Source organism: Triticum aestivum, chromosome 3D (genome assembly GCF_018294505.1).
Source record: "Triticum aestivum cultivar Chinese Spring chromosome 3D, IWGSC CS RefSeq v2.1, whole genome shotgun sequence".
NCBI lineage: Eukaryota > Viridiplantae > Streptophyta > Magnoliopsida > Poales > Poaceae > Triticum > Triticum aestivum.
The window spans coordinates 42,004,559-42,015,318 of NC_057802.1; the positions used below are offsets into that span (position 1 = coordinate 42,004,559).

The 10,760-nt window shown below is 45.6% G+C and overlaps 1 protein-coding gene and 3 non-coding genes across 4 annotated transcripts; 3 read left to right on the forward strand and 1 right to left on the reverse strand.

Annotated features, from left to right (window-relative positions):
* Positions 1-5,667: 5,667 nt before the first annotated feature.
* LOC123077212 (probable inactive shikimate kinase like 1, chloroplastic) lies at positions 5,668-8,200 on the reverse strand. The gene is made up of 9 exons (XM_044499438.1): positions 7,952-8,200; positions 7,807-7,853; positions 7,652-7,706; positions 7,382-7,542; positions 7,196-7,278; positions 6,961-7,078; positions 6,366-6,444; positions 6,193-6,257; positions 5,668-6,031 (listed from the first exon to the last, which is right to left on the reverse strand). Exons 1-9 carry the CDS (start codon positions 8,094-8,096, stop codon positions 5,963-5,965), a joined length of 822 nt encoding a protein of 273 aa, XP_044355373.1. The 5' UTR covers positions 8,097-8,200; the 3' UTR covers positions 5,668-5,962.
* A 466-nt stretch (positions 8,201-8,666) lies between these two features.
* LOC123081228 (small nucleolar RNA U61) lies at positions 8,667-8,745 on the forward strand. The gene has a single exon (XR_006438703.1). It is a non-coding gene; the product is annotated as a small nucleolar RNA U61 (small nucleolar RNA).
* Positions 8,746-8,827: 82 nt separating this feature from the next.
* Positions 8,828-8,916, forward strand: LOC123081232 (small nucleolar RNA snoR14). The gene has a single exon (XR_006438707.1). It is a non-coding gene; the product is annotated as a small nucleolar RNA snoR14 (small nucleolar RNA).
* An 832-nt stretch (positions 8,917-9,748) lies between these two features.
* On the forward strand, positions 9,749-9,837 carry LOC123081233 (small nucleolar RNA snoR14). Its single transcript, XR_006438708.1, has one exon. It is a non-coding gene; the product is annotated as a small nucleolar RNA snoR14 (small nucleolar RNA).
* The last annotated feature ends 923 nt before the right edge of the window (positions 9,838-10,760 follow it).

The window sequence follows — 10,760 nt, forward strand, 5'->3', positions numbered from 1 at the left end:
GATCAATAGATGGTTACGGTTTCCTGACCATGGACATTGGATGTCGTTGATAACGGGATCACATCATTAGGAGAATGATGTGATGGACAAGACCCAATCCTAAGCCTAGCACAAGATCGTGTAGTTCGTTTGCTCAGAGCTTTTCTAATGTCAAGTATCATTTCCTTAGACCATGAGATTGTGCAACTCCCGGATACCGTAGGAATGCTTTGGGTGTACCAAACGTCACAACGTAACTGGGTGGCTATAAAGGTGCACTACAGGTATCTCCGAAAGTGTCTGTTGGGTTGGCACGAATCGAGACTGGGATTTGTCACTCCGTGTAAACGGAGAGGTATCTCTGGGCCCACTCGGTAGGACATCATCATAATGTGCACAATGTGACCAAGGAGTTGATCACGGGATGATGTGAGTTACGGAACGAGTAAAGAGACTTGCCGGTAACGAGATTGAACAAGGTATAGGGATACCGACGATCGAATCTCGGGCAAGTAACATACCGATAGACAAAGGGAATTGTATACGGGATTGATTGAATCCCCGACATCGTGGTTCATCCGATGAGATCATCGTGGAACATGTGGGAGCCAACATGGGTATCCAGATCCCGCTGTTGGTTATTGACCGGAGAACGTCTCGGTCATGTCTGCATGGTTCCCGAACCCGTAGGGTCTACCCACTTAAGGTTCGATGACGCTAGGGTTATAGGGAAAGTATGTACGTGGTTACCGAATGTTGTTCGGAGTCCCGGATGAGATCCCGGACGTCACGAGGAGTTCCGGAATGGTCCGGAGGTAAAGATTTATATATGGGAAGTCCTGTTTCGGTCATCGGAAAAGTTTCGGGTGATATCGGTAATGTACCGGGACCACCGGGAGGGTCCGGGGGGTCCACCAAGTGGGGCCACCAGCCCCAGAAGGCTGCGTGGGCCAAGTGTGGGAGGGGACCAGCCCCAGGTGGGCTGGTGCGCCCCCCCACCAAGGCCCAAGGCGCATGGGAGAGTGGGAGGGGGGAAACCCTAGGTCTAGATGGGCCTTAGGGCCCATCTAGTGGGGCGCCCCCCCTCTCCTCCCCTTGGCCGCCCCCCTTGGATGGGATCTAGGGCTGGCCGCCTCCTCTTGGGGTGGGAACCCTAGAGGGGGGCGCAGCCCCCTCCCCCCCTATATATAGTTGAGGTTTGGGCTGCCCAAGACACATGAGAACGTCTCTCTTTTGGTGCAGCCCTACCCCTCTCCCTCCTCCTCCTCTCCCGCGGTGCTTGGCGAAGCCCTGCGGGATTGCCACGCTCCTCCATCACCACCACGCCGTCGTGCTGCTGCTGGATGGAGTCTTCCTCAACCTCTCCCTCTCTCCTTGCTGGATCAAGGCGTGGGAGACGTCACCGGGCTGCACGTGTGTTGAACGCGGAGGCACCGTTCTTCGGTGCTTAGATCGGAATCAACCGCGATCTGAATCGCTACGAGTACGACTCCCTCATCCGCGTTCTTGCAACGCTTCCGCATCGCGATCTACAAGGGTATGTAGATCCACTCCCCTTCCCCTCATTGCTAAAGTACTCCATAGATTGATCTTGGTGATGCGTAGAAAATTTTGAATTTCTGCTACGTTCCCCAACATCCAATGCCCATCGAAAATCAAAAAAATTATATGGAGAGTGGTACAGAGTGCTCTTCCCTGTCGTGCGTTATTAGCTGATCGACAGAATAAAATCAAGGTTGAATGCCCTTCCTGCAAATTGGGCCCAGAAACTATTCGGCACCTATTGTTTGAATGCCGGGTGGCTGTGGAAGTTTGGAAACTGTTGGGGTATCATGATGAAGTAATGAAGGCATTACAATCAAACAGAGCAGGAGAGATGGTCATGGATATCTGCTCAATGTTCCGGACAGTGAAGTGCATGTTCTCGGGCTTCCAAAGTTCAGAGAAACAGTGGGAACATGTTGCTGGTACCTGTGGTGGGTACGTCGAAATCTAACACATGGGGGAGAAGCACAAAATGCAGACCATATTAATCTAGCAGTAAGAGCTCTAGCGGCGAATTTTGCCCTTTCTTGTACCTCTAAGGCAAAAGTACGTACAGGAGCTTGGACCAAACCCAGACGTGGTTATGTAAAGCTGAATGTTGATGCTGGTTTTGACCCGGACTCGTTACAAGGAACTGTTATTAGAGACCACACAGGAAAATTTAGTGCTGCTGCTAACGAAAGATTGGACATTTGTTATGAAGCGTTCACAACTGAAGCAACTGAAGCAGTTGCACATCAAAGTTGTCGTGGTTGCTACATTGCAATCTCATAGGAAGTTGAATCATGCAGATCCAAAAATTAGTTTTGGAAAAAGTTGCACGATGTAGTACTAAAGTTGCACAATATAGTACTAAAGTTGCACCATATAGCACCAAAGTTGGCATCGAAAAAATTTCGTTGAAATATAGCCATGCGGGATCTAGTTTCAAAGATCTCGTCGCAAGAGTTCCGGCAGTGAAAACGGATCTGAATTCCGACGAGTGGTTTGAAAGATATGACTTTTTGAAATTTAGAACTCCAAAATGAATGTGTGTGGATCTGTTCTTTTCGGAATGAGGTAATCAGCGTGTTCGTATTTAATAGTAACAGTCACATGCACTAGAAGACAAAAAAATTAACACATACATACATGCAAGACCGGTCGCCTGTTTCGCCCAGATGGTGTGCGTGCACCAGGAAGAATTTGGGAAGAAATAATGCTCTGCGATTGCTTCGACGTAGACGTGCGCAAACAAAAATGATAGACTTACGGAGACTTTTTACAAGATTTAACGGACTGACGTCTCTCGTCACTAATCCCCCCCTCTGAATTTCAGGGTGGGCCCGCTTCATCTTAATCACCAATGAACACATCCCACCTAGTCCTGGCCATCTCAGGCCCGGCCCTAAAATCCAGGGCCTAGGCCCGATGGGCTTACCCATGGCCGGGCTTGGGCCTGAGTTTTGAGCCCACCAGCAGGGCCTGGACGGGCTTGGGCTTGGCATATTGGCATTTTAAGGAAGAGGCCCGGCCCACAGCCCTAAGCCCTAAGGGCTTTTCAGGGCTTTTTACTAGATGGGTCGGGCTTGGGCTTGAAAAGTAGGCCCGATGGTAGGGCCTGGGCCTCAGTTTTCTGCCATGGGCTTTTTTAGGCCCGGCCCGGCCCATGGCCAGATATAATCCCACCTTAGCCCAACCTGTAAAACTCCCGTAAGTCACGAGCGGACTGCCCGTGGACTCACGAAAAGGGATTCCTATCAGGCCTGACAATACCCGATGGGCCGAAGTGCTCATGGGCTCGAAATTAGAGAATTTTGGACGTCGAGGGAAGAGATGACAAGGGATGGCCCAAGCGCAACTACATGATTTCTGCTTCGGATTTGAGAAGCTTCTGGAAGCTTCCATGCCTTTTTTATTTTTGTTTCTGGTTTTTTACTAAACCGGGGGTTGTTATCTTTCTAATTTTTTATGTTTTTGATTTTTATTTTATGATTGTTTCAAATGCATGAACTTTCTCAAATTTATGAACTTTTCCAACTTCATGAACTTTTTTCAGTTTTTACTCACGTTTTTAGTGAACGTTTCTCAAATTTTCAAGAAACTTTTCAATTTTCATGAACTTTTTTAAAATTCGTAAATTGTTTTCAGTTTGCTAAATGTTTTTAGTGAAATTTTCTAAAATTCATGAACTTTTCCAAAAATTCAAAGAACTTTTTTCAGTTTATGTTAAGCGTCTTTAGTAATTTTTTTCAAACTTATGATTGTTTTTCAAAATTTCACAATTTTTTTTTAAATTCATGCTTTTTCTTTTTTTTTCAAATTTATGAAAAAAATTGTGCACTTTTTCCTAAATATTCAACGCTCAACGGGCCTTAGTGAACAATCCACACTTAAGCATAGACCAGTCGATCAATGTTGACCGAGCAATCGAAAGAATGATCGATTCGACGGAGCAAGCGAATAGCGTTGCTCGTGTTATTGGGCCGGCACATGAAAGGACGCGCGGAAGTGATGTCTTGTATAACTGGCGCTGAAGACGCCCAATAGGAGTGCACAAGGGGTGGACCGAAGAATCCTATTTGATGCTCTTTGTGTCAAACTGTCGGGCAAACGCACATGTGAAACGATCGAGAGTGAGCAACTGGCCGGCCCACTTTTCCGCAGAGACCAACCGGTTTTCGGAATCTTCTAGAAGGGAATTCTAGAAGGTTCCTTTAACCTTTTTTTCTTTTGTGTTTTTTTTTCGTTTTTACTTTTCCTTTTTTCGTGTTTCTGTTTCTTCCTTTTTTTCCTTTATCATTTCTTCTTACTTTTTTTTTCGTTTTTGGATTTTTTTTCTATGATTTGATTTTATTTTCAAAAATTTCATAACAAATTGTGTTCTTAAAATTTGTTCAAAAATACAAAACAATGTTCGTGTTTTCAAATTTTGTTCATTAATTCAGAAAAAAATATTTTCAAAAGTCATTCGGGATTTACATATTTTGTTCATAAATTCAAAAAGTGTTTGCATTTTCAAGAATTGTTCAGGCTTATCAAAAAATGTTCGTACTTTCCAAGAATTATTCGGGTTTTCCAATTTTCGTTCATAAATGAAGGAATGGATCTTGTCTGCTTACTCTGTAGTGAAACAGTAACATCGGAAACTGCATACCACACTTTCAGATCATCATAACGGTGGCGGAGCTTGCTCATCGCCTACAAGCATGATATGTCTACTGTGATTAGATTGATTCACAAGCCAATCACCTTTCAGAGGGCATGTTTGGCATCAATTTCAGGCTAAGATTGATATGGACACGTCAGAAAGAATAACCAACATGGAAACAAAGGGCAAGATCTTATGGAAATGCAAGGAATCCTAGGCTCTTTACCCGCTTTTGCAAATGGTGGATAGAATTGCAAGTCCACATGAATACAGGGATGCTTTGCTTCGGTCTTATGCGGGTACGAACATAACTGTGATGAACGCACATTGAAGCTGCACCATGGAGTCTACATCCTGAATTTACACTTGCTGCATCAGAGACCAAATTTGGATTCATTAGATTGTTGTTTAGGGCACAGGGGAGAGTCCAAAGATGGCCCTTTTAGTATGCCTGCTGAATCTAAACCACAATGTTCAATAACACGTAGTGTGCTAACTACAACAAGGCTATCTAGGTTATTGCATCTAGTAGAGAGAACATGAATGATGGAATGTGAAGAAGAAAGAAGAAGCTGAGAAAAGGAATCAGGGTCTGAAATAGCTTGTGTCCCCTCGTTCTTCAACGCATCGTTCGGCCCTAGTTCAAGAGGAACGTCGATCCAGATGGAGATTCCATGCCTCAGTACCCCTCTTTAGATCATTAGACACAAACATCTGGCGAACAAGGAACCATCATACACGGTTTGACTCACCGCGTTTGGTACTCGTAACTTGCCTATATTCTCTGTCGACGTCTGTCGGTTTCGTCGAACAAGGAAGAAGCAGGCAAGACGGAGACACGGCTGGCCAAGCCAGGACCTCATCGGAAATGGGACGATGCCGCTCGCCATGGCATTGCCGACCGAGTAGAGGCCGGGGATTCACTGGTTTGGGTAGGGGCTCAGTTGTTTTGATACCCCTCGAATCAGACAATGGCAGAGGCTGAGCCATTAGGCGTGCGATGCAAAAATCGATTGACACAAATTCGACTTTTCACTAAGAGTGAACTGGTGCTCCTCTTCTACTTCCTTACTCATTGGAAGAAAAAAAATCTCCTGTTTAATGTTCGGCCGTTGAGCCATATACATTTTACAACTGGCCACATGAATAACTTGCAGCGAGGAGTACCATGTTACTATGATGTCGTGAAAGACTCGTGGCGCATGCCCCCAAAGCCTTCATCGGCTCGAACTATGTATACGAAATGTCGCAAAAATATTGAAACCAAGCGGCGGAACTTGATTCCTCGGACATCAGTCGATGCTCGAATCATTCAGGCTTCCCAGCAGCTTCCATCATCGCCTTCGCTTGGATCAGCTTCTCAATCCGACTCACAATCTGAAAAAAGAAAATTGGAATGTGTCCACCGTCACCATTGGCTATATTCACGAGAAGCTATTTACAAAAAAAAAGGCCCCATATTCAGCTGCAATTTTTGCGCTTTGTCCAATTGTGTAGACACAGTTCTGTCTATAGTATGCTTATATTGTATTGCATACCTCAATGACCATGTCCTCCAGGCTCAAAGAGTCGATGCTGCTGTAGCCTAGCTGAGAAGCCACGTCTGGAAGGTGTTCAGTTCAAGAGAATGTCAATAGGGTTTCCCCCAACCGCAGAAAACACATCAACTATGTTCAAAGTGAAGAAAGGATGTTGGATGTTGTCTGCTTACTCTGTACTGAAACAGTAACATCAGAAACTGCATACCGCTCTTTCAGATCATCATAACGCTGACGGAGCTTTGCCATTGCCTGCAGGCATAATATCTCCACTGTGATTCAATAGATCGTAAGCCTATCACCTTTCAGTAGGCATAATTGACATCGATTTCAGGCTAAGATCAAGACGCACACGTCAAAAAGAACAGGGTCTTAGCAAAAGATTCTCCAATTTAATGCCAATGCAAGGTATCATAGGCTCTGTATCCATCCTATATGAAGGGCGTGTACAAGCAAGATGACATGAGCACAAGGATGCTCCATTCATATGCAGCCTGCACATAACCATGATGAACACCACATTCTGAATTTTTACACTTGCTGCATTACAGACCAAATTTGGGTGCAGTTTTAACACGGATGGGATTAGTTAGACTGTTGTTTAAGAAGCAAGGCAGAGTCAAGAGAGAACCCTTTTAGTGTGTGTACAGAATCTGAATCACAGTTATCCAAGTGTAAACAATACAAGGCTATCTAAGTCACCCCTTCTCAAGAAAACAGGAATAACAACATCACGAGGAGGGTGAAATTTAAAGAAGGGAAAAGAACCTGAGAAAAGGAATCAGGGTCTGAAATAGCTTGTGCTCCCTTGCTCTTCAACATATCGTTCACGGCTAATTCGAGAGGGACATCGATCCAGATGGAGACTCCATGCCTCAGTAGCCCTCTTGAGATCATTAGACACAAACATCGGTCAGAAAACCTCAATTAGATACACACACAATTAATGGCTGCTCACAAAAGAGAGATACAATGAAGGCACTAGAGGCATTTAAGTGCATACAAGTTGGTGGAGTTCATGACGGCGCCATCGCCACAGCAAAGCACGAGGCTGCCCATGGACGTGAGCTGCTTCAGCCCCTCGGTCTGCGGACAGTTTCAGGTACATTCAGACACAACGTCATCAGAATGGTGCTAGGATTGAACGAACGAATGAACTTCAGCAAGATGGTTTGTGTAGAGAGAGCACCTCGACTTCGAGGTAGCCTTTCTCGTCGGACTCCCGGAAGGCGGCGAGGGCGTCCTTGCCGCCGAGGACGTCCTCGAGCAGGTCCTCGCTGCAGAGGTAGCGGTAAATGATGGAGTTGGCGAGCAGCTTGGCGATGTTGCGCTTGGCATTGCAGTCCGTCCCTGCGGCCGGTCATCGGTTCGGTTCAGTGCGTGTCATTCACCAATTCCAATCTGAACTGCGACTATATATGCAATGTAATGAACAGTTTGCAGAGAAAGAAGAGCATACCGACGATGTAGATGGGCGTCTTCCTGAAATCGCCGACGGCCTCCGCGGTCTTCCTCTGGACAAAATTGAGATTGCAGTCATGCACACGCACCACAAAGCAGCAGTGAACGAATGAAGAAAATTAAAGGTGAGACGGATGGGTGGGGAGCACGTACGAGCAGTGCGACGGAGGGGTTGAGCTCCTCGAGGGTGAGCTCGGTGGCTGCGAATCCATGGCGGCAGGGCAGAAGCCATTGCCGTCAAGAAAATTACTACTACTGCGGGAAGGGAATCTGCAACGGAGGGAGGGCGGGCGCTGACCTGGGAAGGCGCGGAGGCGACGGGGATCGATACGGCGGGTGGAGCCGCGCCGGGGGGAGAAGACGGAGTGCGTGTGCTGCTGCTTCGGGCTCGGGGAGACGGAGGGCGAGAAGAAGGCCGCTGCCGCCCGCATCGCCATCGCCATTGCCGCTTCGACCGACCTCAATCTCCCTCCCTCGAGTTATCCGCGCCACCACCACCGAGGAACGAAAGGCAGGGCCAAGAGAGCAGGGAGGTATCCCCGCCGCTGATGCGCGAGTGGACGGCGCGCGATCGACTGGTAAGTGGGCCCCACATCCCAGTGACCCGCCCTGGCAGCTGAGACCATCTATAAAGCCAGAGCCGGGAGGCACCGGTTCGGCCCAGTCCAAGCTAGGGTTCCTTCGTTCCTCCGCCCGCCGCCGCCGCCGCCGACGAAGTCTCATCTGGCTGATCGCTGGATCTCATCGTCGGTGTTACCTCTTTTTTTCTATGGTGATTTTTTGTCTCGATTTCTTGTGCGGCTTGCGGCGTTTCTTGTGATTTCTTGTCTCGATTGTTCGTGTGAATCTGGTGGTGGTTTGAGGGGAATGGTGTGATGATCTCCTTTCGAGAGTTGCAGAATGAATCATGTGCATTACATCTCAATTCCACACGAGATTTCTGATCATTCCTCCTCCTCGAATCAACTGCTCTGGTTCCTGTCTATTTTTTGTTGTGTCGATTGGTCGTCGGTCGGCAATGAGGAACGAAACCTGTGCCGGAGGCGGATGCGCCCATGTCGGTAACACAACCCTCTAAGAAGTTCTGAGCCCCCAAGTTCGATCCAATCTTCACTTGTTTTTCGTCGTTTCTGGTTGTGTATTTCGAGTTGATGGTGGATTGATTTCGACTGATGCGAGGTGATGATGTTATGTATGATAGTCTGTCAATCCCCTGATGTCACAAAGTGAAGACACGCATACATCCCGACAGGCTCTGATCGCATCTGTTTGCTTCTCCGACCGATTTCTTTCTCTTTTTTGTGTTAGTTCTACATAGATCGGGAAGAATTTGTTGGGCTCTATATTATGAGTCAACAGCAGGAGCCGTTCAATGGCGCCCTGTCTGCCGCATGGAGCCTAGATTAACATGCCAGGAGAAGATTGTTTGGAGATCCATCTTTTAATTCCAAGCCACAATATCTGGCCATAATTCGTCAAGAACAAATAACCTGGTCTTTCAGCCAATATATATTGTTTTGTGGTTTGCACCAAACTGAACGAGTTGCATCTCAGTGTCATAAGCAGAGACTACAGGCAGGTGTTTTATAGTCGAAACCATGTGAAGGATTACCACCAAATGTATCTGCCTACATGAAACCATGAATGTATTGGAAAATTCATCAACTCATGCTTCATTTAACGCCATGGAAAAATCATCTCTGCAGACGGCATCAGGCATCACCATTGTCTGTCAGACAACAGTTATCTTTATGTATGAACAAATCCTATTAATCTCAGGGATTCACTACTACTCCCTGAGTTCACAAATATAAGACGTATATAGTGTGTTTGTTTAAGTCCGTAGAACATCTTGTATTTGTGAATGGAGTTTTTATCATGACGCAATCTAATAACCGTTCCTTCTTTCATGGAACACAAACAACGGTGATAATAGCAAAATCGACAATGACCACCAATGTAGCGCCAGTGAAAGTCGTCTTTTTTCTAAGTTCTGAGCCCCCAAGTTCGATCCAATGTTCACTTGTTTTTTAGCTTGTTTTTCGTTGTTTCCGGTTGTGTACTTCGGTTTGATGGTGGATTGATTTGGATTCATGCGAGGTGATGATGTTATGTATGATAGTCTGTCAATCCCCTGATGTCACAAGGTGATGACACGCATACATCCCGACAGGCTCTGATCTCTTCTGGATTTCCGTTTGCTGTGTTCTTGAATTTCGGATCGCTTCTGATCTGCTCTTTTCTCTCTTTTTATCTCTTTGTAGATTTGTAGATCAGGATGAATTTGTTGGGCTCTATATTATGAGTCAACAGCAGGCGCCGTTCAATGGCGCCCTGTCTGCCGCATGGAGCCTAGATTGACGTGCCAGGAGAAGATTGTTTGGAGATCCTTCTTTTAACTCCAAGCCACAATATCTGGCCATAATTCGACAAGAACAAATAATTCGTTTTTGTCCGGTTTTTCAGTGCAATACATATGGTGCACGTTGAAATATTTGGTGTGCTGTTTGCACCAAACTGAACCGAGTTGCATTTGTGTCATGCGACGAAGCCACCTTTCATGGTCGAATTGGAAAATTCATAACTTAAAGCTTCATTTAACACCATGAAAAAAACGGAATCTATAATCTGTTACCTTATTCGTCTGTTCCAACATGCAACACAAACAACAGTATAGCAATAGCAACATCCAGAATGGTCAAATATCCCTCAATTTACAATTTAGGCCCGCTTGGAATGTTTTTTTTTCTTGCCACCACACTGTATTATACCAGCCTCTAACAAAATTCATGCTCCAGGTTTCAATCCAGTTGTAAACTATGCATGGCGCCCACTCATTTACAGATTTTATGTTCCATACACACGCACAGGCTGCTCATCAAGTATAATATGAGCTAAAATTTTGATTTATATAACGGTACCACCTACTAAAGTAAGAAAGTAAAAAAAAATTCAATCATCCATTTGAACATAGTTTCAATAACTCATGCTCAAAGTCAGCTATAAATTACAAATTTATTGAGCCATACTTGTCTGTCTTGTCAATAGTTGTTTGTGTAGTAAAATATTTCATGAAAATTATTTCTTGTTTCACCTAAAAAGAAAAA

What these genes read in the sequence shown, in the direction of transcription:
- LOC123077212 (XM_044499438.1), bottom strand. Translation starts at nt 8,096, where the DNA reads ATGGCGATGGCGATGCGGGCGGCAGCGGCCTTCTTCTCGCCCTCCGTC. An exon ending in ACCCCTCCGTCGCACTGCTC is followed by an intron (nt 7,707 to 7,806) that starts GTACGTGCTCCC and finishes AATTTTGTCCAG; the next exon opens with AGGAAGACCGCGGAGGCCGT. An exon ending in ACCCTGATTCCTTTTCTCAG is followed by an intron (nt 6,445 to 6,960) that starts GTTCTTTTCCCT and finishes TTATGCCTGCAG; the next exon opens with GCAATGGCAAAGCTCCGTCA.